Source organism: Ostrinia furnacalis, unplaced genomic scaffold (genome assembly GCF_004193835.3).
Source record: "Ostrinia furnacalis isolate ACB-3 unplaced genomic scaffold, ASM419383v2 OfSCF1112, whole genome shotgun sequence".
NCBI classification, from domain to species: domain Eukaryota; kingdom Metazoa; phylum Arthropoda; class Insecta; order Lepidoptera; family Crambidae; genus Ostrinia; species Ostrinia furnacalis.
The window spans coordinates 391081-415524 of NW_021131351.1; the positions used below are offsets into that span (position 1 = coordinate 391081).

Genomic DNA, 24444 nt, shown 5'->3' on the forward strand with positions numbered 1-24444 from the left:
AAAGCGAGCAAAATTGTGTGTCTGTCTGTTTAACCATAATTTTCTTTGCCTCATATGGAAAATTGCGTAAATAAAAAAGTTAATCTGTCAGAAAAGTGGCAAAAAATTGGCTTGGATCGTCGCCGAATTTCGTAATTTTATGAAATTAAAAACAGTGGTAATTACGTGATAATTAGTTGCTCGTAGCGTATGTTTAATAATATAATTTATTTGAGGTGAACTATGGCTGCCTGCATCGTCTCCGAGAAGTATATTATTAAAACAGCTGTTTTCTTGTAAAGGTAACTAAATCTCTGTTTTTTCTTATTGAATTCCAATTAGAGGTATGCTCGGTCAAAATACACGTTATATCTTACCCACCTAATAATCAACTTAAACGATTTCATATATTTGTATGTTTTTAAAAGATATAAAGTTATTCAGTAATTTTAAAACAATGTTAGCAGAGGTCCAGCTCCGAAATGTTCATTATGCACAATTATATTAGTTAGGTTCAAGCTAAATAGCTTCCAATATTCTCTCTCGTCATGTATTTTTCACGTAAAAAGCATAGGATTTTAATTTATTTGTTTGCCTGTTGGTTTCATATGCATAATAAATAAGGCAAGAGTACACTCTGTTAAGTGTCGTAAACTCGAAATAATACGTTTTAATTTGTTTCAGATCGCTCAAACAAAACTTATGTCTTGTTAAAGCACAACACGTAGCCCCTTTGGGGGCTACGAACCTTCTCTGTACAGTGCCTGCTATAATTAGTTTTATTGTTAAGAAGAGTCCAATCCACATATCTTGATATTACTTTAAACACTACCTTTTAATAAAGTATCTCATATTTACGTTAAAGAGAGTTCTATTTTTTTCTTATTAAATCGCAAAAATAAGTCATAATAATAAGCTACGATGAGTAAAAATAAGCCAGAAGTAGACTGCACCCGCCGCTGCAAGTCACGCAGTCATGGTCAAGCTCTCACAAGCGCAATCACCAAGAGGTCCATCGGAGATGAAAAGCTCGCATGCTTTATACGGGCTACATGTGCCAACTTCAATAAGGCTTTTGATTTTGAGGTATGTGATCTTATTATTTATTATTCTTTTTCATCTATTATCAAAAATTTTTTTTATTTGTCTGTAGGATGATACTCTATCGATTAGCTCTGCATAGCTTGGAACTTTATAAATAACTACTATGACTGTGGGAAGATTTTGCTTTTTATAAATATTATTCAACTAGCTTTCCGCCCGCGGCTTCGCCCGCGTGGAATTTTGTCTGTCACAGAAAAACTTTATCGCGCGCGTCCCTGTTTCAAAAACCGGGATAAAAACTATCCTATGTTCTTTCCCGGGACTCAAACTATCTCTATGCCAAATTTCATCATAATCGGTTGCGAGGTTTAAGCGGGAAAGCGTAACAGACAGACAGACAGACAGACAGACAGAGTTACTTTCGCATTTATAATATTAGTTGGGATAATGACGAGGAAAAATTTTGTTTTATTGCGGCCAAAATTGTATTACGAGTATAAAGCTCCAACTTTAGATTACCTACGTATTTCCTAACTAGCTTTCCGCCCGCGGCTTCACCCGCGTGGAATTTTGTCTGTCACAGAAAAACTTTATCGCGCGCGTCCCTGTTTCAAAAACCGGGATAAAAACTATCCTATGTTCTTTCCCGGGACTCAAACTATCTCTATGCCAAATTTCATCAAAATCGGTTGCGAGGTTTAAGCGGGAAAGCGTAACAGACAGACAGACAGACAGACAGACAGACAGACAGACAGAGTTACTTTCGCATTTATAATATTAGTTGGGATTTGTTTTTATGGCAAAACCTATATTGTAACTTGCACTACTAATCGTTCAAGAGTATTGTAAAGCTTTCAGAAAAAATCACCACTTCAAAATGCTATGCTGCCATCCACTTTTAAGCTCATAGCAGCCTTGAAAAGGGAAAGGAAGGGATCAACACTGTATCGCCTTTCGTACGCGTCAATTGCGAGACGAGGCGTTTACCTTACGGTGTGCGTGTGCATTTCAGTATGGAGTTTCATACAAAGAATACTGACCGCCTCGAGTTGATACGGTTACGATCCCTTTCCGGGTTGATAAATGTGCGACGTCCTTAATACGTCGACGTAGGCGTTAAATTACTTTGTTTTACAGGGTCGCACCGCCCTCCACATGGCTGCCTCTCGCGGTCGCACCGTTCTTATGGACTGGCTCGTGCGACACTCTTCGGAGGCGTTCGCCAACGCTAAAGACCGCGAGTCAGGGTACACCCCGCTGCATAGAAGCATATTCTATGGGCAGATCACCGCTGCTGTCTCTTTGATGAAGATGGGTAAGTTTGACTGTCGTTTTTAAGCCAGGCTTTGGTTGGGCATTTAAAAAAAGGAGGTGGTGATGGTCCATGTGAAAGATAAGTCAGATAATCGCATCATCATCTCAGACATAGGATGTCCACTGCTGAACATAGGCCTCCCCCAATGCTCTCCATGTTGCCCAATTGGTAGCAGCCTGCGTCCAGCGCCTTCCTGCTACTTTTACGATGTCGTCGTCCATCTCGTGGGTGTGGACGTCCCACGCTGCGTTTTCCAGATAATCTCAGTATGAGCTATTTGATATTTCTGAAAATCTAGCTAAGCTTGATTGTTTATTTCATGAGCCTCAGATAGATCAATATCGAATATCTTCATCTAATTTTTTGTGAAGAAAAACGATAGTGAATCAGCCAGCAATCATTAAAAAATATTAGTCATCTATCCAAAGGAACGTGAGCAGAAAAATGTAGTAGCCATGGCCCTTAGGGTTCATTATCGTCTGAAAATAATACCTAGTCTTTCCCTCATTCTCCAGGCGCGCTCACCGACATAGTAGACAAAGACGACTACAAAGCGATCGAGCACGCGATGCTCGACCGCCAGTATATGTACAAGCACGAGGGCTCGCAGCCGGCCGAGGCCTACGTCTGGGGCACAAACTCCAACTACACGCTCGGCACTGGGGCGCAACAGCAGAGGAACACCCCAGAACTGCTGGGAGCGTTTAGCCGGACCAATGTGTGCGTGAAACAGGTCAGTTCAATCTTCATTCATAGAATAAAATTGATATTTTTGTTGTTGTTGTTACGTATATGGCATTTTTTTTTTAAGATTATTAGTACTAATAGTCCCGTTAGCCCCTCGTGGCAAGCTAAATATGCTTGCGTTACGAGTGGGCTCACCAACAATAGTCGAGCGGCGGCGGGGACCGAACCCGCGTTCCTCGGAGTCGACCAGTCCGACCCCTTCACCGTTCGGCTAACGTGGCTTCAAAAATTTACAAAACCAAAAGAAAACAAAGGGTGCCAAAAAGGTCTTCTCAGCATAATATGTCGTTGCAAACTTTGCCACAACACTGGTTTTCGAGCAGGCGCCATTATGGCTCGTAAGTTAGGATTACATGTTAACGTGTAGAAATACCAGGCTATTTATGTATTTATATATTATTTATTTATAGGCTTTATGGTTGTCTAGAATTCCTAACTTACATGTTTCCTAAACGTAACGTCAGGTTTTTAGTCGGCAGACAGGGCAAGAAAGCATTTTTCAGACGAAAAAAATGTTTCCTCAGTTCAGCCAAAAAAACATCTTCTAAACAAACTTCATGCTCGGAAATACCATAAATAAAACGCTACACAAAAAAATACAGCAGAACTCGTCAATTTCACTTGACAATATTTGTCAAACAAGAATTATTTGCAATGATTTTTTAATTCGTTTTCCAATAACAATTTCAAAATGCATACAGTTGGTTTGCCGCGCACGTGTTTAGGTTTCACGAATATATTTTTCTTCTTGATCGGATTCATCGGTGCCGTGATCTGCGTATGGTGTGTCATCAACACGCAGTTCTTTCAAGACGTGAACTATACGATCACAAAGAGTTCCCATGTGAACAGTATAGCGGAATTCGTCAATTTAAAGCTATGGGTGACCCCAATGACTACGGTGCTCATCATCTTAGCTGCCTTGACAATGATGACGTCCTGTTGCGGAATCCTTGGCGCAGGCTGCAAAGTCAAATGCGCGATCAAATCGTACATTTTCCTCGTAACCACCATCTCCTCAATCGCATTCTGGCTCTTCTTCATATCAGGAGTCTACAACATTTACACGAAGAACGAAAAGACTCGGCATTATTTAGAAAGGACCATCCAAACGAACTACGGGAAAGAGAACGACTTTATAACGTACTTCTGGGACTACATCATGATGAATTACGAATGCTGTGGCGTTAACAGTTACAGAGATTTCGCGAATTCGAACTGGCAGAAGAATAGCAGAAAGTTGTACCCTGTCGAGTGTTGTAAATTGGAAAATCGAACCGCACTTTTGCCTGTTTCTAAAGACTGCACGTTGAGGGTTGGTCCGGATATCGAGGGGTTCACAGAAACCGGTTGTTTTGACGTTCTGGGCAAAGCGTTGGGAAGAAACAAGGGGAAGATGATATTCTACGTCATTTTATTGGCTGTTTCCTATACTATTTTGATTCTGTTCGCGTATTGCATTATCAGAGGCGAGCCGTTGCTTGGTGCGATGGCTGGCGAATTCTCGTTTCTGCCTTCGAAGGTGCACCAGAATCCGACCCCAATGGTTCCTGAGCAGTACGTTGAACAGTATGCGAAACCAAATGCTCCTTATGTAGAAGAACCTCCGAAAAAGATCGTCAGAGTAGTGTCGGCCGTGAATCCTTTTCAATCGTATAAGTTTACACCAAACGCGTACGCAGGTGACGGATACCCTCATCAAATGTAATCAATAAACTATTAATTCAAATTTGTTTTTGTTTTGTCTAGATTAACCTCTACAAAGTCCTTATCGGTCAAACGGGCCAATTTCGCGATAAAAATAATGAATGAGGTTGTTGATACTTGGCAACAAAAGACGAAATCAATTAGTATAACTGTTTACTTAAAATATTTAATTTATGATAGTAAGCAATCACGATGCAGAAGACACAACGCCAGAATTCATACTTAGGACTAGCATCAACATCATGTTTTAGTAGAGATACATAGGAATAGACTTGCCAGCTACAATACACTTAGTTTCAGAAGCTACTCCAAAGCATCCTTAGGTGTGCCTAGGCCTCTTGAGGCTGGCAGAGCCAAGCCGCTATCATGCTCATTGTGCTCAGATTACTATTGCCATTTTTACCAAGAAAGTAGTGAAAGCATACAATATGCTACTTTTGACATCGGCGATTTAGCCGCTTTTTTAGAAGCTAAATGTAGCGACCACACATTTCACAGCGCACCCTTAAAAACTCCAAACGCGGTGATTGAGTCGCTTTTCGAAAGCTCGCAGCGACAGCAGCTAAAACGCGCGATTTCAATACAGTGTCGGAATCGGAATGTATGAAGTCAAAAACTGGATCTACTTTTCTAGAGTCGCCGTTTTGTCCCTAGGCAAGTTCCACAGCATATGGGTGTGCTCGGGTGCCTCTGAGGGCGACGTGTGGTGCTGCGGCCAAACCGCTCGCGCCGGCGGCCCGCACTTCATCGCGCTGCAGCCGGCGCCTCTGAGGCTTCTCATTATGCCTAGATTATTCCTATTAAGTAACATTGATACCAAGAAAGTAGTGCTAACTCCTGTAACTACCATTCTAGCGGCCCTGTTTTGTCCCTAGGTGTGCCTAGGCAAGTTCCACAGCATATGGGTGTGCTCGGGCGCCTCCGAGGGTGACGTGTGGGCCCGCACTTCATCGCGTTGCAGCCGGTGCCTCTGAGGCTACTAAAGCCGTGCGTCCAGACCGCTATCATGCTCAGATTATTACTATTACGAGTTTACCAAGAAAGTAGCGCTATCTCCTGTAACTACCTTCCTAGCTTCTCTGTTCTATCCCTAGGTGTGCCGGCTGCAGCGCGATGAAGGGCCCGCACTTCATCGCGCTGCAGCCGGCGCCTCTGAGGCTACTCATTATGCTTAGAGTATCCCTATTAAGTACCATTGATACCAAGAAAGTAGTGCTAAATCCTGTAACTACCATTCTAGCGTCCCCGTTTTGTCCCTAGGTGTGCCTAGGCAAGTTCCACAGCATATGGGTGTGCTCGGGAGCCTCTGAGGGCGACGTGTGGTGCTGCGGCCAGACCGCGCGCGCCGGCGGCCCGCACTTCATCGCGCTGCAGCCGGCGCCTCTGAGGCTACCGGAGCCGTGCGTGCAGGCCGCTATAACGCTCAACTCTACTGTGTTTCTGCTGGAGAGTGGGACGGTAAGTCACTCTTACATCTAACTTTACCTCCTACGGAGTGAGTAGGAGTGTTTACTGCAATAGTTTGTCCGTCTCAGTTAACTTATCAAAAATACCCGACAACTATTTTCGCTTTATCAATGTCAGAGAAAGCGCGCCAAAACGTGACGTCGCTGCGTGATGAAAAGTGTAGCACGGTGTGACGTCGCGCATAATTTCATAAACACCATAATTTTGTAATCTATATAAATAAAAATGAATTGTTGTTCGTTAGTCTGATTAAAACTCGAGAACGGCTGGGCCGATTGAGCTGATTTTGGTGAGCAAATAAGGAAAAATTGCGCTGCCTTATTTATTGCCTTTAAGGCGGAACAGAGTTCGCGGGGTCAGCTAGTTAACAAATAAAAATATGTGTCTAAATTTTTTTGATAATACATAAATAATTGACGGATTAAATGTTTTTATTTAAAGTACCCAATTTTTGATTTGGAAAACTGCATCATCAGATTTTTATTAAAATAAATAAGCAATTTTAAAATTACTTTTATATCAATTCCTCCCCAGGTAATCCAATACACCCTGAACACCGGCGACAATGTAAGCCAATCTGCCGCCAAAACCCCAGCATTCATCAAGCTACCCTCTGTGAAGCCTCTTATCAAGCTATCCAACCCGCGGGGCGTCTGCGCGGGTCGTTCGCACGCGGTCGTGTGGAACATACGAGCCGTGTATACGTGGGGCGTCAATCTGGGGCAGCTGGGGCATCCGCAGGAAGACAAAGTCGTGCCGGCTCCTAAACGGGTATGTTATCTTCACCAAAATGGCGTAAGCATTAAAAGTGTAGATGATAGACGAGATAGGATCAAGCTGTCCTCTGTAAAGAAGCTTATGGTCCGTGCCCAACTCCCTGCATCCTCCCTCCCCCCAGGATGTTAGGGGGGAGGGGTAACCACCCAAGCTGCTGATAAGCCCCCCGGCGTATTATCAGAGTAAATACAAATGAGTAGGTCATCTTCATAGAAACGCACCGAACGCGGTTTGTATGTGAGCGCTCGCCAACACGTATGCGGCGCGCACGCACACACTGACAAAATTCAGCGCACCTCCCCGCTAATCCACGCTAAATTTTGTCAGTGTGTGCGTGCGTACGTATTGGCGCGCTCACATACAAACCCCAAGCCCCGCCTGAAAAAATACCCTAGATACGCCAATGCCCAGCGTCAATGAGTTGTTTCAAATAAAAAGTTTCAAAATTATAAACTATACCTTACTTAGTTGGCATATAAAAACATTCGAAAAGCGGGGTTACTCCCAAACACGTTATTTGAAGTTCCGAATGTTACCATCCCTCTCTCGCAAGGAGAAATGTTTCGAATAACCAATCACATTTCATTCTTCAATAACGAATGAATTTAGAATTAAATCTGATTGGTTTTTCAAAACACTTCTCTCTACCTTGGTGGAAATCGGGCCTTATGTAGTAGCCCACCTGACTTTGTTTTGATAGGGATGTGAGTCTCAACTATCGATATTGCCCCCAGGTGGCCATATCGATAAACAGCAGCGACGAGGCGGGCCTACAATTGGTAGACGCTGCCGACGCCGCCACCGTGATCACAACTAGCCGCGGCGACGTGTATCTGCTACACAAGTATATGTGCAAGAAGATAGCCATCAAGTCAGTATAACCTGAATAGCACCATTTGTTGATAGGAATAAGGTACCATTTAGGATGTCGGCTGATGTGACCACAGAGTTAGCAACCAGTGAAGACGACGTCTTTTGTCTCGTGCAATATAACCTGAATAGCACCATTTTTTGATAGGAATTAGGTTGTTTTTAGATTGCCAAAGGTTCCAGCAGGGAATTCGATCGCCATAGTCAGTATATCACTCTTGCAATAAGAATAAGGTTCGTTTTTGGATGCCAGCTGACGCGGCCATGATCACAGCTAGCCGCGGTGTGCAAGCTACCAAGTCAGTATAACCTGAATACCACTGTTTTGCAATAGGAATAAGGTTCTATTTAGGGTGCCGGCTGATGCGACCACGGTGCTGGCAACCAGTAGAGACGTCATTCAAAGCTCTTGCCTCGTGCAATAGATAGACGTCGTCTCTACTGGTCGTTCGTGCAAAAAGATTGAGATCAAGCCAGTATAACCTGAATAGCACCATTTGTTGATAGCAATTAGGTTGTGTTTAGGGTGCCGGCTGGTGCGACCATGGCGCTTGCAAGCAGTGGAGACGACGTCTTATCTATTGCCTCGTGCAATATAACCTGAATAGCACCATTTGTTGATAAGAATTAGATTGTTTTTAGAGTGCCAAAGGTTCTAGCAGGGATACCGATTGCCATAAAGTCAGAATAGCACTCTTTTGCGATAGGAATAAGGTTCTTTTTAGATGCCAGCTGACGCAGCCACCGTGATCACAACTAGCCGCGCCGCGCCTGAATATCACTGTTTTTCAATAGGAATATGAGGTATATTTAGATAAAAAAGTAGACTATCAAATCAGTACTAATAACTCCCGTTTGGCAATGGAAATAAGGTTTAAAGTTCCGTACCCATAGTGAGCGTATGCGCACGAAGATCGCTACATACAACAGCGCCACGACACTTCAAGCTGTGCCATCTTATGCAATTGCAATAGGGTTTATTATGCTCCAAAAATTTACTGATGTTCTTCTTGAACTATTCCAGGCAGATCAACTTACGGCAAGTGTGCGTGGAAGCGAAGGTGACTGAGCAAGGGGCGTATTCCCGAGTGACTGTACTACTCCTCACTAGCGTGGGACAATTGCTCATCTGGCAGGACACCACCAACACACTCACCAGGTAATATTAACCAATTGAGTCCCAGACGGCATTAATTAATGTCATAACAATTGATTAGCGCTGGTAGGGCAAAAAAAGAATGAGACATGTATAGGCTCCTTAAGAGCATTTGACGATTTGCAAGAACTAATTTAATTAGTCTAAACAAATAAAGATAATTTTGATTTGATTTGATTATCTACTGTGTCTAGATTCGCGGAGCTTGAAGGATTAATATACCACAGGGCTTAGGCCCAGAACAGACGGTGAAACGCAACTGCAACGAAACTGCAACTTTCTGATGATTCTTATGAATGAAACTGAAACTGAAAGTTTCAAACTGATCGCGTCATGTGTGGTCTCTCAACGGACGCTATGGCAGAAACTTAGGCCCAGTTTTTTGATTCATAGTTAAAATAACAATTCGTTAAATTTTGCTACTAATGGTTAAATATTAACAAAATGTTAACTAATAGTTAAAAAATGTACTAAAAGTCAAGCTAACCATTGTTCGAAAAACATTTTTTTCTGATATTTAACCACTTGTCATCTGACATCTGTCAAATTTGACCATTGGTTATTTTAACTACGAATCAAAAAACCGGGCCTTAGATGCAACTCAAAAGTAACTAGCAGTTGCAGTTTCGTTGCAGTTGCGTGTCACCGTCTGTTCTGGGCCTTAGTGTGAGTTTACATCAATCGTCGTCACTGTGCGTCTTAGCGCGTTTAAAAAATCTATGAAGATTTTAGTTCTTGAAATTATCCGCTAGGGGCACTGTAAAAAAAACTCATTAAAACTCATTTATTTCTGTAAATAGGCTTAAAAAAAGCACTTTTACACGTCCCAGTATTAACCCTACCACTGCTTCAGGACAATAAATGGGCCAGTGCTGAGAAGAAGCAGCGCAAGAAACTCAGTCACTATTGTCAGCCTCTTTTTCAAAGGTTTACATGCTTTAAAATGTACATTTGTATATTTGTACAATCCGTCATACATTTAAATGTAATTTTTTTACGCGCTCACTAGTGACATCGTTTGATGTAGACTCACGCTAAGCCCTCAGTTGTTATAAAATAAGCACGTCTATTCCGATGGAATAAGGTTTAATTTACAAGACAATGTATAGTGACGAAGACGAACATCAATTTGTAGCATATTTGTAACACTTTTCATACAATACTTTGTATTAGCTAACGAGACCTACAAACTCACCTCTCCTCAAGCTAACTGCGCACTTCGCTGGAATGCTGGATCCGTCCGTACCAGAGCGTCGATGTGACGTCACGGCCGAAAAGTGCGCAGTTAACTCGACCAGTTTGTGTATAATTATATCCCAGCCCATCTCCTGCCTTCCCCTTTTACTTAATATTTTTTTAACATTTTTCAATATTTTGAAATAATCATCATCTCAGCCACAAAACGTCCACTACTGAACATAGGCCTCCCCCAATGCTTTCCATGTTACCCGGTTGGTAGCGGCCTGCGTCCAGCAGAAATTATATAACAATGTGGAATGTAATTATAGTATAATTTAATAGGTTACCTATGAACACTGTTTTTTACAGATATTTTACAAGTTTAATTGTGGAATATTTGTAAAAAACTAATTAAATTATATAGGACTTTCTCAGCTTCTCTTCACAAATGTTTGTTTGTACACAGATATAATTTAAAATAAGCTACTGCGTGGATATCTGTTATTGGCTTTCCATAATGTTGTGTCTAATGTTACATTGAAATCTGTAAGCTGTTGATGTCCCTAATAAATAAATAAATACATAATTTCTTTTTTAGATGCGTATTCGGCCTCAGCCATCAAACGGAGATCTCTCAAGTGGCTCTCACCCACGATTTCGTTTATTTCACCACCAAATACGGGGAGGCGTTCGTTGGCACAATCTCCCGTAGAGCCCCGCCCACTCAGCCGCAGCCAATCAGGAGAGAGAAAGAGCGAGACAGCAACAAGCCGGCGCTTGTGAAGTTTTTGGAGAAGGACGACTGTACCGCGGTCAGGATTGTTAAGATACCGAACGTGCATCGCGCTGTGTCGATATCGGTGGATAGTGAAGGACTGAACTTCGCGTGTTTACAGGTATGTATGGTGTACTAGCTTGCCTAAAATTAATTAATGTATGTACCTGAATGTTAAATGCTAAATAAAGTATCTACTTCTATGCTAGCTATTCTATTCTACTAGGATTTTCCTGTTTCAGTCGTACACACTGATAATAATGTTTTCATTCTAAGATTGAAATCAACATATTGCTTCCCAAACACATATCATTGTCGTTACGACCGTAATGGAAATTGTTTAAAATATCCAAAAATGTCTTAATGAAGTAGTTAGACTTCATCATCTAATCATTTTTAGTCTCCAAAGCATGAGAATGACCCTCTCTAATTTAACAAAATCGACAACTACTGACCAGTTAAAGATGAGCTAAATCTTGTCATGTTTCTACTCTGTAAGATAATTAAATAACATTATTTCAGATAAAACCAACGTGCGGTCTCAGATCGCTGCCGTATTTGTCTCCATCTTGTCTTTCGAAGCACATGGAATCTCTGATGGAATCTGCCTCCGATGACGATCTACTACATGATGTTATATTTAAGGTAAACATAATAAGCTCGCATCAATATAACTACTATGTATTGTGAAAACGTGTAAAAGTATATTACAGGAGTCTATTCATAGTTATCGTTCTCACTGCTTGAACTTATGTACTCATAACCAGAATCTGTAGCCAAAAAGGCCTCTTCATTAATGTTGAAATTAAAACGTATTACATAAACTCAACGATGGGGCAGCAAGGTTCTGGAATGGAGGCCACGTACCGGAAAACGCAGCGTGGGACGTCCACCCACAAGGTGGACCGACGACCTGATAAAGGTAGCGGGAAGGCACTGCATGCAGGCCGCTACCAACCGTGCGATGTGGAAGTCATAGGGGGAGGCCTATGTTCAGCAGTGGACGTCCTGTGGCTGAAATGATGATGATGATGACATAAACTCAAATAACCGCCAATAGCGAATGTTCAGACCGCCAAACGAATGTTATGTTTGATTGGAGATAGAGTTTTAGTTGGTAGTGTGAACAAGCAAGGACCAACTACCAAATAATCAAATCTACTTCTATCTTAAATTGACACGGAATCTCTATCTTATTCTATGGCAGGTGCTACCTGCCATGTGGCACGTAACGTAGCATGTAACGTAACCAACCTTCAAGTGAGTACGGCTCTTCCACGGAATCCACGGTCATCGCGTATCTTCTATGTCATATGTGTTTTTCAACCTTTTTCATGACGCGACCCCTAGCATGAAAAAAAGTTTTGCGACCCCCCGACCGTTCGCTTTTTTTTCATGCCTTTTGAAAGATGTTGTAGAGAACGAATTCTTCAATCTATACAACATTTTATGCATTTGCATAATTAGATTTAGGATAAATCTAGCTTGATATATTTAGGAGTTACCTGAGTGGACGAAGTCAGTGCATCAAAATAGGCAACAACACAAGTTGTGATGAGCCTATTAATTACGGTGTCCCTCAAGGAAGCGTCCTGGGCCCCACACTATTCCTCATATACCTAAATGACCTATGCCAATTACAGCTTCCTAATAGTAAAATTGTTGCTTATGCTGATGATACAGCAATTATTACCCATGGATCGAACTGGGAAAGTGCTCGCTCAAATGCTGAGACTGCTTTAANATGAAGGGGTAAAACGGGATCCACGCGTACGAAGTCGCGGGCGGCCGCTAGTTTATCAATAAAGATTGAAAGTACTAAACTGATTTGGCGGAATTCCTCACGTTAGATAATGTAGGTACGTATAACTATAGGCACCAGTATTAAATCTGTGATTTTACTTACATTGTGTAATTATAATCTGCTGTTCATAGATAATAAGTAGGTATTAGTACTGCTTATTTTGCCCTTGCACAGTCCATTATTAACTACTGCATCACAGTATGGGGTTCCACCGGTAAAACTAAGTTATTACCACTTGAGAGGGCCCAACGTGCCGTCCTGAAGGTTATGGCTTCTAAACCAATCAGATACCCTACTAAGATGATTTACGAATTCTGGGAAGTTCTATCAGTGCGAAAACTGTTCATTCTCAATGCTACTCTACGCAAACATAGGACTGTCAATTATAACCCTAATATAGTAATAAACAAAAGGAGGAAAGATAGGGTGTGTCAGACGGTTTATTGTAGATTGGAACTTGTAAAGCACCAGTACAATTATATAGCTCCACTCCTTTATAATAAAATAAATAAAGAATTAAATATTTATTCCTTAAATAGTTATCACTGTAAGAAAAAAATAACAGAGTGGCTTCTTAAGCTTGAATACGATATGGTTGAGTCTTTGATTAAATAATACTAAAAAAAAATACACTCAGCGGCACGGAATTTGGCCCAAGCCTAAACACCCAGATATAAGGCCAAATAGGTGTTGTATACCTAAATTTCGTGTGACATGTTAACAGAACATTTATTTTTATTAATTTAAGAGGCTAGATTCATAAAAAAAATGCGTCTGTTTAACTTTTTAGACTCTAGAAACGCATTTTGTTGTTGGAGCGTAAAGAGTACGGGTAAGTTTAAATTCGATATTAAATTGTTTAAGGGTTTGGCGTTTTATTTTTTGTTTTGAAATTATTCTTAGGGTTATTCGCGTTTCCATAATTTGAGAATAATGCCCATTACTCCAGCTCAGGTTGCTCAAATAGTGTTGCTTAGAAGTCAAGAGCGTATGCAGCGGGAGATGGCTGAAACTTTCAATTTATGGCGTACAAACTTAAGATACACGTTAAAAAGACATGACCAGACCGCCTTTTACACAAGAAGACCAAAAAGTGGCGAATTAAGGTGTATGCCAGCGCGCGATGGCCCGATTATAGTGCTTGAAATATCAAGAAATCGGGTTCTCACTACGTCTGTGATACGCCAGCGTTTACAAACAGCAAGCCCAGCGAATATCAGTGAGCACACAATAAGAAGAAGGATGGAGGATCATAACCTGCATACTCAAAGACCAGCTCCAGGACCAGAACTTCTCCGACACCTTCGCGAAGTGCGACTTACGTTTTCTAGAAAACATGCAAATTGGACGTTAGACTAATGGAGTTAACTCTTTATGAAAACTGTTTGTTTGCGTAGTAGTTCGTCTCCGCACCTTCTTTAAACACTTCCACGGCCGTCTGGAGCTCTTAAGGTGACTCTGAAATCATCGATCCATAGAACTTTACTTCATTAGCCTTGCGTCCAATTTTCATGTTCTCTAGAAAACCTAAGTCGCACTTCGCGAAGGTATTGGAGAAGTTTTGGTCCTCGAGCTGGTCTTCGAGTATACAGGTTATGATCCTCCATTCTTCTTCTTATTGTGTGCTCACTGACATTCACTGGGCTTGCTGTTTGTAAACGCTGGCGTATCTCAAACATAGTGACAACCCGATTTCTTGGTATTACAAGCACGATAATCGGGTCACCGCGCGCTGGCATACACCTTAATTCCCCACTTCTTGGTCTTCTTGTGTAAAAGGCGGTCTGGTCATGTCTTTTTAACGTGTATCTTAAGTTTGTACGCCATAAATTGAAAGTTTCAGCCATCTCCCGCTGCATACGCCCTTGACTTCTAAGCAACACTATTTGAGCAACTTGAGCTGGAGTAATGGGCATTATTCTCAAATTATGGAAACGAGAATAACCCTAAGATTAATTTAAAAACAAAAAACAAAGCGCCAAACCCTTACAACATTTAATATCGAATTTAAACTTACCCGTACTCTTTACGCTCCAACAACGAAATGCGTTTCTAGAGTCAAAAAAGTTAAACAGACGTAATTTTTTTTTTAATCTAGCCTCTTAAATTAATAAAAACAAATGTTCTGTTAACATGTCACACGAAACTTAGGTATAAAACACCTATTTGGCCTTATATCTGGTTGTTTAGGCTTGGGCCAAATTCCGTGCCGCTGAGTGTATTTTTTAAAACAAAAAAGAAAATCTTTGGTACAAACTTTTTTATTTGTATTTCGGAAAACCCAAAGGCATATTTTATGCCATACAACATATATGACAAACCTAGTAGTCTCGATTGGTAGGGCAAAAGGATTATAATAATATGAGACATGTAAAGGCGTAAGAGCTAAACTTTTAAGTTGTTTTTATTTGTCTTTATTTATTTTCTTTAAATATTTGACGATTTGTAAGCATTATTTAAAACTCATAAATAATTAAAGACATTTTTTACTTTTTTCTTTGACTTTGACTCTTGCGTCACTGGCATACAAAGCGACGGGACTTTTCCGTAAAAAAAATATTGACCATAGTCATGCTTAATTGGATTTTTTTAAAGTTTAATAAGTACTTACTTTAGGAACACATTTAGTGCTCCACGACCGAATAAACATAGACGGGGAATCCTGTACGGCCACCAATGTCAATAAGGGTAATACTCGTACTTTAAAATAATTTAACCATATTAATAATATCTTTTTTTGTTCCTCTCCATGGGGGGGATTTGCCTTAATCGCCACGCTTGGCAGGCGGGTTGGCGATCGCAGTTTTTTTTATAAGGTTTCGCACGCAGACGCTGCTGCCCGTCCGGTGCTGCAAGTCAAAAGTATTTGACCAGTGTGTGTTGCCAGTGATGGTGTATGGCTCTGAGACGTGGTCGCTTACTATGGGCCTCATAAGAAGGCTCAAGGTCACCCAAAGAGCGATGGAGCGTGCTATGCTCGGAGTTTCCCTGCGTGATCGAATCAGAAATGAGGAGATCCGTAGGAGAACCAGAGTGACTGACATAGCCCGCAGAATCGCTAAAATCAAGTGGCAGTGGGCGGGGCACATAGCTCGAAGAGATGATGGCCGCTGGGGCAGAAAAGTTCTTGAGTGGCGACCACGAGCTGGAAGACGTAGCGTGGGCAGGCCTCCCACTAGGTGGACCGACGATCTGGTGAAGGTCGCGGGAAGTACCTGGATGCAAGCGGCGCAGGACCGGTCTTTGTGGAAATCCTTGGGGGAGGCCTTTGTCCAGCAGTGGACGTCTTTCGGCTGAAACGAACGAACGAACGAAAAAAATAGGGTACAATGTTAAAATTAATTAAAACCCTAATAATTATTACGTATTTTTGACGGTCCTAAGCCCGTAAAGTAGAAACTGAGAGTAGAAAGGAAAATCTGAAATCAACTGAAGAATATTTTAAAATAATTATTATGACTGGATAAAAAGGCTGGTACCCAGAGCCATAAAACAACAGATTATTAAGAACTAGGCCACGCCCACTAGGTTTATTCCACTTGCACCTGTAGAACGTGCGAGACAAAATTGGTTTATTCCGATTTGTACTGAAAAACCAAATTTACTAAAATCTTAGTGTACTTTCTTTATGGGAGTCTCTTGTTTATCTTAAATAATAGGTATTGTTCCCTACTTTTATCTCTGTGAATATGGCAGGAATGCAAAGTAACACGGTGTATACATCAGCCTGATTCCTTCCTTACATTGAACACAAACACACACACACACACAAACACACACACACACACACACAAACACACACAAACACACACACACACACACACATGTTGGTTTTCTTTTGTTATTGTAAGTTCATCTCATATTCAATTCATGTAGGTATTCAGTTAAAGATAAATAAGTATTAAGTTATTTATTAGTAACCTAAATTGTTTATTTATAGCGTCTGTATTAGAGGAAGGCGCTAATGACTGCGACACAGTCTTTGACTACTGCAGTCATTAACGTTTCATTTTGTCTATGCACAATTGTAATTGGCTACAAATAAAGTTTTTATTATTATTATTTTTTTTTTTTAGCTTTTAAACTTCTCTGGTTTTTTTACTGAGGTAGTTTTTACGACCTCTCGCGACCCCCCTATAGAGGCTTCGCGACCCACAGGTTGAAAAACACTGTTCTATGTGCTCGCAGTGATACCGCCACTCGGCGGGTCGCTGCGATCTCCCTGCGAACCACGCGCGAGCAGCTCGCAGCGGGCTCGTGCCTATGTACTCACTTGATACAGTATCTGATACATTACATGCTACACGGCTAGATGAGTACCCTGCTTATGTTTCTTAAGCGAAAATATAGTCAATAGCTATCTCATGACTTGCTTTATCTCCACCAGGTCGGCACAAAACTATACCCTGCGCACATATACATAGCGGCGTCATCGAGCGAGCTCCTCTACAACATGTACCGGGCCGTTTACATACCAGGGGACATACCAACCATTACCCTGGACAACATCCACCCGGATGTCTTCGAGAGAATCCTCCGGTATATGTACACCGGGACCTGTGACGTCACGGAATTGGGCCCGTGTGGATTGAAACTGCGCAAGGAGGATTTACCTGTGAAGAAAGAGAAAGAAGAAGAAGAGATGTTTGAGTTGATTGGTGAGTTCTTGACTGTATATCTCTATCCCTCTCTCTCTCTATGCTATGCCTGTCAGTCCATTGTAGTGCTAGGAATGAAACACTATTCGTTTACCAGGGGCATCCCCATATTACCATATTACTCGGTCGGTCTTTAATTTGTTAATTTAAATTGTGTATGAAAAGCTAGCTCATCTTCCTTTACGTATTTCCTATATTATTCAATTTTAATTTGAAACAATTTTTAATATTTGAATATTGTTAGTGATGCTGTTTTTTTACTTTTTGATATGTTACGATTCATTTACGAATTTGATTCTAGGCTCATTTCACAGATAATTTGACGTAGACTTTTTATCAGAAACCACTCTCAAACACTTACCAAAACACATCTTTTCATACAGACAACGCAGCGCAATTATCAGCGTTCGAAGCGTACAGGAACCTAAACAGGAGAAACCGCGGCCGCCGCAGCGACGAGGCGCCTCGGCACGGCCTGTGTGACCCCGTGAAGTTAGTACAAGCCTCCGCCAAGAAACTACAAGTCATGGCGCTGCACAAACTGCTCGACAGATACTAGTAAGTGTACTCTGTTATTTTTATTTTATTTAGGATAACAAACAATTGTACGATTCAGATATGCAGTAAAGTTATACATCGACATTTAGTTATTGTACAACCTGTTGCACTGTTGCACTTCCATTGCAATAGCCGCCTCGACACGGCCTGTGTGACCCCGTGAAGTTAGTACAAGCCTCAGCAAAAAGGCTGCAAGTCACGGCGCTGCACAAACTGCTCGACAGATACTAGTAAGTATTATTCTGTTGCTCTCCCATCACTATAGCGGGGTCACAAAGGCCATGTCATGGCGACATGGCCTCTGTGACCCCGTGAAGTTAGTACAAGCCTCCGCCAAGAAACTGCAAGTCATGGCGCTGCACAAACTGCTCGACAGATACTAGTAAGTGTACTCTGTTGCACTCCGATTGCTATAGCCGCCACAACACGGCCTCTGTGACCCCGTGAAGCTGGCACAAGCCTCAGCAAAAAGGCTGCAAGTCATGGCGCTGCACAAACTGCTCGATAGATACTAGTAAGTGTCCCTTGTTGTACTCCCATTGCTATAGCAGCCGCGACGTGGTCTCTGTGACCCCGTGAAGCTGGTGCAAGCCTCAGCAAAAAGGCTGCAAGTCATGGCGCTGCACAAACTGCTCGATAGATACTAGTAAGTGTACTCTATTGCACTCCCATCACTAAAGCCGCCATGACATAGCCTCTAAAACCCCGTGAAGCTAGTGTAGGCATACTCCAAGCGCCTGCATATCATGGCCCTGCATAAACTGCTTGACTTTTTGTTCCACTAATATCTGCTGTAATAAAAAGTCACACTAATATAGATGACCCACGCTGAACTGTCCCGCCAAACTCAATGACAGGGGGGCGCTACCATCGTTCAACTATACTCAACATCAAATTCTTCTGAGACAATCATGGTGCCCCAACAATATTGGTGTTATTTGAAAGCCCAATAAATATCCTTATAGAAAAACACATTTAATTTCTTAATAAATGATTAACATATACCATAAATGTGACTTGAAAAAATACCTCACTTTGGGCCCACCTATGGGATCAATTAGACCAATTTTTATGGTTATAAAACCAAATAATGTTTTTATGTGTCCTCTTTAACAGATGGATAACAATTAAACCCAACTTAACAGTTTTATAGCCATAAAAGTTGGCTCTAGCGTAACTACCTATTTCTTGAAGAAGTGACTCTGGATCCTTCTAAAGACACATTTTTGGGGTAAAAACCTTTCCTTTAATGAAATGAAGGTTAGAACTTGGCTTTTAAATGGTACCAATATTGGTGGGAAGTGGGGATGCATACGTTTGAAAATGCTTGTCGCGGGAGGTGCGATTTATTTGACGTCGAGTGTATATGGTTTCCAACATGGCAAAAATCTGAACCAGCGATCCGGTATTGACGGTGGCGCCCCACTGTCAATGTCATCGACAGGACAGTCCAGTATTTTGGAACTATATTGGTCTTATTTGAAATAAATGACGTAAAATTTAGAATAAAAATAAAATATTTTTTGTCTCTAGAAGCTTTATTTCTTTCTTTCTATTCTCTCTGTAAAAGCTAGATTGCCATTGTTTGCAAATGCATGCAAAATAAGGAACACTTACACAGATATTGTATTCACAAACTTATAGCCACCTCCAAATTTTTAGCTAACTATATCTTTTTTCCCAGTTACAGGGACGGCTCAGTGCACCTAAAAGACTCAGCCTTACTCTCTCGAACCCCGCCACAGTGCTGGGACCGCACCGCCTTCCCGGAGCTAATCAATACCAACGTGTGCTCTAAGGATGGCGTCCTGATACCCGCACATAAGTGTGTGCTGGCCGCGAGGCTGGAGTACTTTAATGGGATGTTCATGCATTCTTGGACGGAGGTTAGTAACACATAAAATCTTTCTTTTTCACCAGGATTTGACACTAATGAACGTAAAAAAGATATGAAAACGGTTCTTTAAATGCATCCTGGAACCTGGAGCAATGTATTATTGTGTTGTGTAGAAGTAAAGTTATATTAATGCCATTTAAATGATATTTGTATTATTTATTATTATTATTATTTATTTATTATTCATTATTGAGCAATTACATATTTGATCCAAATAGCGACACATAAAATCTTTATTAATTTTTCACCAGGATTTCACACTTATGAACGTCAAAAAGATATGAAAACGGTTCTTTAAATGCACCCTGGAACCTGGAGCAATGTATTATTGTGTTGTGTAGAAGTAAAGTTATATTAATGCCATTTAAATGATATTTGTATTATTTATTATTATTATTATTTATTTATTATTCATTATTGAGCAATTACATATTTGATCCAAATAGCGTCCTAAATCCTCTATAGGTTTAGATGATGATGAGGTGTAGATGATGTTGTTTGATTATTTGCATGAAGACTGCTTACTTTTGATTAAAAAGGTAAAAATGCAAATTAGACCACTATCGATCTTCACCAACTGAGGTCACAATAATAAACCACTATGGTCGTTCGTTCGAAATACTTTTCCACGAATTTCATAATGTTATTGAACCGAGAAGATTCGAAATATGGTGGTGACTAGAATATTAATTACCTACACTAATTTCGACTCTGTCTCCTGAAAATCGGATTACGCACTAATTCAAATAGGTGCGATCTCGATGCGAGCGTCACACTCACAACCACACGTCATTAAAGTACATTTATAAAAAAATTACAACCTATTGTTCCAGAGCAAACAACTATCAACGGTGACTCTCCCAATAAACCACGGGATACTCCTTCCAGTCATCAACTTCCTATACACCGACACGTGTCCCGAAGTTGAAAACTCTGAGAGCATCGACTTCATCTGCAGCATGCTAATAATCGCCGACCAGCTGTTCATAACCCGCCTCAGGGAAATGTGCGAGGTGGCACTATCAAACGTCATCACGCTCAAAAACTGCGCCGAACTCTGCCAATTCGCTCACACGTACAACGCCGCCCAACTCAAACAATGCTGCATGGAATTCATATCGCTAAACCTCTGCAGTGTCCTCGAAAACAAAATACTTGAAGTAGTCGAAGAAACCCTGCTCAATGATATATCAAAGTACTACTGCAGATTCAACCCAATCATGTCTTCGAGAATCATTACCCCGTTTTTCAACGCCCCAAGCGACGAAACTATTGAAGAGATCGCTACTAATTATCCAATTAACTTAGAACACACCAATGAAGAGATGAAGAAAGATGAGACCGTAGTAGAAGTTACTAAGAAGAAACCCAAGAAAATAGAATACACGGAAAGCGAAAAAGCACGAATGAGATACGAATCCGTGAGCTCAGTGTCGTCATTAGATCTCTCCAATATGTCCGGCGATATTACACTGTCGTTGAAAAATATATCAAAGGAGACAGAGAAAACTCCTCGCGATAAGCAGGAGAAATGGATAGAAGTACCGTCAGCTCAGCAAAAGCAACTGAAAGTTGTTCAAGCGAGACTCAAAGCAGTCGGAAACGCTTCCGATATCTTGAACGAACCACCTACCGAGCAATTTGTGAAGTTGACAAAGAATAACTCTTTCAGTGCCATAGCTCGTTCTAGCAGCGCAGACAATAATTCGCCTACTACTTCTCGTATGTCTATTTCGCCCAACGATTCGCCTATTGCGGAAATGGCGCGGAGTCCACAGGGCAACCTAGTTATAAGTCACATTGGACCAAAACTGTCGCAGAAACAGAGGAAAAAGTTGGCGATGCAAGGGAACTTGGAAGACAGCTTTGCAAATAAGTTGAATGTAGATACGACTCCAGCAAAACCAAAAAATCCTTGGAAAATTTGTGAACCACCTACAGCCAGCAGCAGCCCAAACAGGCCGAAAACAATGGAGTTCAACCAAATTTTGACCGATCAGAAGAAGCAAAAGGAGGATTCCTCTAGAATTATGACTAAACCACTAACATTGACACAGGCAAGTGTTTTTGCTTTTATATCTCTTCTCTACCTACAAATAAATAACAAATTACAAACAATACTTAGTTAAAAAAATGTTTTTCAATATACTTAGTTTAATGGAAAAGTTAGCAACAGTGTATCAGTGACTTCAGTTAATTATTCAAACAGTTGTGTTTTATATTATTGATTTTAAGTATGTTTATTAATCAAAGCATTTTCATTGTTATGTAGAAATCCTAGTAACCATTATTATTTATTCCGCAGCTGGAAGATAAAGCCATAGAGGACCTGGAAAGATTCTACAACGTCCACGAAATTGATGACGAACTCATCACAGTTCGACGTATTGAGCTTCAAGTGGCCTCGCCACAATGGATCCACACTGCCCCAAAGTGTTAAAACTTACGGCCGAATACTGAAACACTACTCAAATCTGTCACTCAGCTGACGGGCTCCTAAATTTAAGTATCCTTCAATTTTAAATGGTATTCTCAAACGCTACTCAACGGATTTAAAGCCGTGATCAGCTAAGCAGCTCTCAAATGTTTACATAATGGCAACATTTACCAAAAAAAGTATGTTTTCATTTACACAAATGATAACTTTACGTCTTTTATCCATTACACGCAGCATCGTTTGGTTATGTATTGTCTTTTATGGAAATATACTCAATCAACTTAACATAGAACAGTTTATTTTTAGTTTCTATTATATATAAATCTCGTTTTATCATATAAAAAAATTAATGCTTGCATTTTTATTTAATTAAAAAAATAATTTTAAATGTGATACTTTTTATTGTTGAAATCTATTAAGTGGCGATCGTGGACCGAAACGTAACCACAATTGACATTTATCATTGTTGACTGACAGAGCATCAAATTGACAAATCAACAACTCTTGGAAATGCTGCTATGCGATGTCCCCTTAATCCTCAGAAATAGGCATGTTTATGTAAAGCGATTTCATAGCAGCTATTTTGGTTGTTACTTCGTGCACTATACGATGCACAGTTGGCTGTTAGATGTGGAAGATATCACCTAGTACACGTTCATAACTTCCCGTTGCGTAGAATAGTAGGGTTATAATAAGTATTTGGTCCACTGGTTGTATTTGGTGAGGGGTTTCAAAGAGCTTCCAAATTATGAATCCAGAAAAAACACCGTTTCTTTAGGGACGCGGAACCTCGCTCGGAATTGCATGTCATTATAATAATATTTTTCAATAGCGTTCAGCCTTATTGCGTTCCTGCGATTAGATCTAGGTATTTCCTCGAGGCTCGAAAGAAATGATAACGATGACACACATTATTTACCACTATTTAGGTCGATTTAGGTATAAGAATAGGATTTAAGATACCGCGCCAGCACTCTCAAATTTAACAGCTGCTTAAGACGATTTGACAGTTGTTTGAGTAGTGCTTAGCGTTGAATGGCGTTTCAGTATGCGAAAATTCATTTAAGTGGCGTTTGAGTGCAACTTAATTTGAGAGGTGCTTAAAAATTGAGAACTGCTCAGATATTGTTTTGAGTATGCGAAATGTAAGTTTAGGAGCTGCTTAACTATTTGAGAAGCCGTCAAATATTTAAATGGCGTTTCAGTATTCGGCCGTCAATGTGCTATATTTCATTTGTATAATATCATGACTAATATATTATTTTGTTGTTGATGTGATGTCAAAATAAATACTTTTTACTTGAATGAAATTTGAATTTCTATTAGAGTACTGATTAACATTTATGTTTTTATTACAGTGTCTTTTTACAACATAAATACTGATAGCCAACCTGAATGACAAAAGCTAAAAAAAATATGAATAAGTATCATTAGAGTATTTCTCAAAAAAAATGTACGTAACGAAACGGTATAGCCTGACCAGGAACATAAAAACCCTGGCATAGAGGCGCGTCAATTGCATTTGATAGTGCAACACTGAGTACAGTCGTACCTGTGTTAAATTAATAGGCTAACTTTATGTATCAGGATTCAGGATTACGGGCTAATTAGATATTTTCATAAATTAACGAAAAAATATTATTATAGGTAACCTGATTTAAATAAATGAAACCATCAATCGAGCTAGTAGAATTTATTTTATTATTCATCAATAATCAAATTCAGAACTTGAATATTCAACTGCAATGTCTGCTCATGAACGCTTCAAACTCGGTACTTCTTTCCCAATCCCATAAAATTCAACACTTAGAAAGTGACAAAAAACTTTAAAATAGGTAGTTGAAACAAACCACAGCTAATTTTCATAGTGGACTGTACTATACGATAAACATGTCAGTCAATTTGACAACCTTTGTCGGAAACATTATTCAATGAAAATATTGTCCGAACCCTTAGTATTTCTCTTCGACAAATACTTTAACACATGCATATCGCGGAGACACGCGCCACGCCCCCGTTTCACATCTATTCCCTTCTATGATCTGAGGTCTATACACTACACTCTCCTTCTTCC

The 24444-nt window shown here is 40.5% G+C and overlaps 1 protein-coding gene across 1 annotated transcript; it reads left to right on the forward strand.

Annotated features, from left to right (window-relative positions):
• The first annotated feature begins 34 nt into the window (after positions 1-34).
• On the forward strand, positions 35-23675 carry LOC114351245 (inhibitor of Bruton tyrosine kinase). Its single transcript, XM_028302385.1, has 16 exons — positions 35-281; positions 664-1065; positions 2161-2338; positions 2854-3071; positions 6053-6250; positions 6794-7030; positions 7771-7907; positions 8931-9065; positions 10840-11137; positions 11539-11661; positions 17208-17478; positions 17862-18036; positions 19721-19922; positions 20767-21990; positions 22239-22379; positions 23589-23675. Exons 2-15 carry the CDS (start codon positions 901-903, stop codon positions 22371-22373), a joined length of 3696 nt encoding a protein of 1231 aa, XP_028158186.1. The 5' UTR covers positions 35-281; positions 664-900; the 3' UTR covers positions 22374-22379; positions 23589-23675.
• The last annotated feature ends 769 nt before the right edge of the window (positions 23676-24444 follow it).